We start from the raw sequence: 1,490 nt of genomic DNA, 5'->3' as shown, positions 1-1,490 counted from the left end.
GGAAAAATTTCCAGAAACCAAGATAGTGTAGAAAGGATGGACAAATATTGTTGGAATACCATTTCCCATAGTGTGGTGCTGTGGGATAATGTGTCAGACTACAAAGTCGTTTGAACTGCAAGGTCAGTGGTTCAATCTCACCAGCTGCTCCTTGGAAACCCTATGCCGGACACTTAACAAAAACAAAATAGTATTTTTGTATGTTGTATCATTAAAACATTAGCTTCATTTTCCCCACCCCCAACCCCCAACTATCTTTTCAAGGATTTTTGCATTAAAAATAGTCTTGAAAATAGAAATAGTGTCTCTCTGTGAAGTAAAGAATTTAACTGGGCACAAAGAATTTGATATTTGTCCTTGCTTCTTTTTTTTTTTTTTTCCTCCAAATACCTGGTTTAATAAGGACTTGTTTATTTTGAGAAAAAAAGGTCCCAAACATCAGGTTGTTCACAAAAATAACCCACAGTATCAACTTTAGAAAACAAATCTTAAAAGACTATTACACTATTTTTCTAGAGGATGCATTTGACATGCCAACTCTCATTCACAAAAAAATACATTGTTACATTTGTGTTGAACAGCCCCACACAGTACTTATGTGGGGTATAACACACAGACTTCTAACTCAAAGCTGTTCTCAAGTGCTACCCAACTAAATGAGATTGCCTGTGCAATTAGGGAAACAGCTACTGAACTCATATATGAATGGAAATAACTGTACTCCCTGCATAACAAGAGATTATTTTGGAGACAGATGATAAAAACCACACATCCTTTTTATTGTTAAGTCAAAGAGGTATCAAAATTAAAAGCAAAAATTACAGGGTAAGACTTAACATAACTATTAGGAGCGTCAAAGGAAGTGAAAATGGGACCAGGCGCAGGGCAATATGAATGAATGAACGCGGGAAGGGCAAGGATGGGGAGAACAGTGAGCATGTGGCTGAAGATACTAGGGCAGAGGATCCGGTGAAAAATATGACCTTAGACAAGCGCCTAGGTAAAGAAATAATGGGATAACATTTATAAGCCCACTATGTGCTTAAGAGTCATCCTCTCCTTCCTCAGCCTCTTTTTCATCATCCTTGATCAATTCCAGCTGGTCATTCCCCCGATCTTCATTATCATCATCCAGTAGGTCCCCCTCCTCAGCAGAGTCATCTGCAACCCCCTCAGACTCCATCTTCACATTAATCTCATCTTTCTTCAGGGAGCTGCTGCTCTGCTTCTCTTTGGATTTGTCATTCTTCATCTCTACTCCTTGTTTGCTTTGCTCCTCTTCAATTTTTTCCAGGCTTTCCAGTAGAGAATCCACTTTTTGTTTAATCTGGGTCAACTCCTTCTTAATGGTCTGAAGGTCATCTCCTTTCAATTTTCCAGACTTGGAAGAAGATCCCCCACTTTTAGAATTGAAGCCACTTTTGCCCCTCCGTGAGGTGTTTCCTGATACACGCTGGCGTTTTGAGGGCACTACAGCCCGCGCAATAGGA

At 39.7% G+C, this 1,490-nt stretch overlaps 1 protein-coding gene across 1 annotated transcript in view; it reads right to left on the bottom strand.

Moving 5' to 3' along the window:
- Positions 1–1,042: 1,042 nt before the first annotated feature.
- Positions 1,043–1,490, bottom strand: part of LOC102823089 (heterogeneous nuclear ribonucleoproteins C1/C2-like) — a 965-nt gene continuing 517 nt past the window's right edge. Inside the window, exon 2 of the mRNA XM_006864546.1 lies at positions 1,043–1,490. Within this exon, the coding sequence (XP_006864608.1) occupies positions 1,043–1,490 (448 nt within the window).

Source organism: Chrysochloris asiatica, unplaced genomic scaffold, assembly GCF_000296735.1.
Source record: "Chrysochloris asiatica unplaced genomic scaffold, ChrAsi1.0 scaffold00066, whole genome shotgun sequence".
NCBI classification, from domain to species: Eukaryota; Metazoa; Chordata; class Mammalia; order Afrosoricida; family Chrysochloridae; genus Chrysochloris; species Chrysochloris asiatica.
Note: the sequence above shows the minus strand (reverse complement) of the source record. Positions and strands in the feature narration are given on the sequence as shown.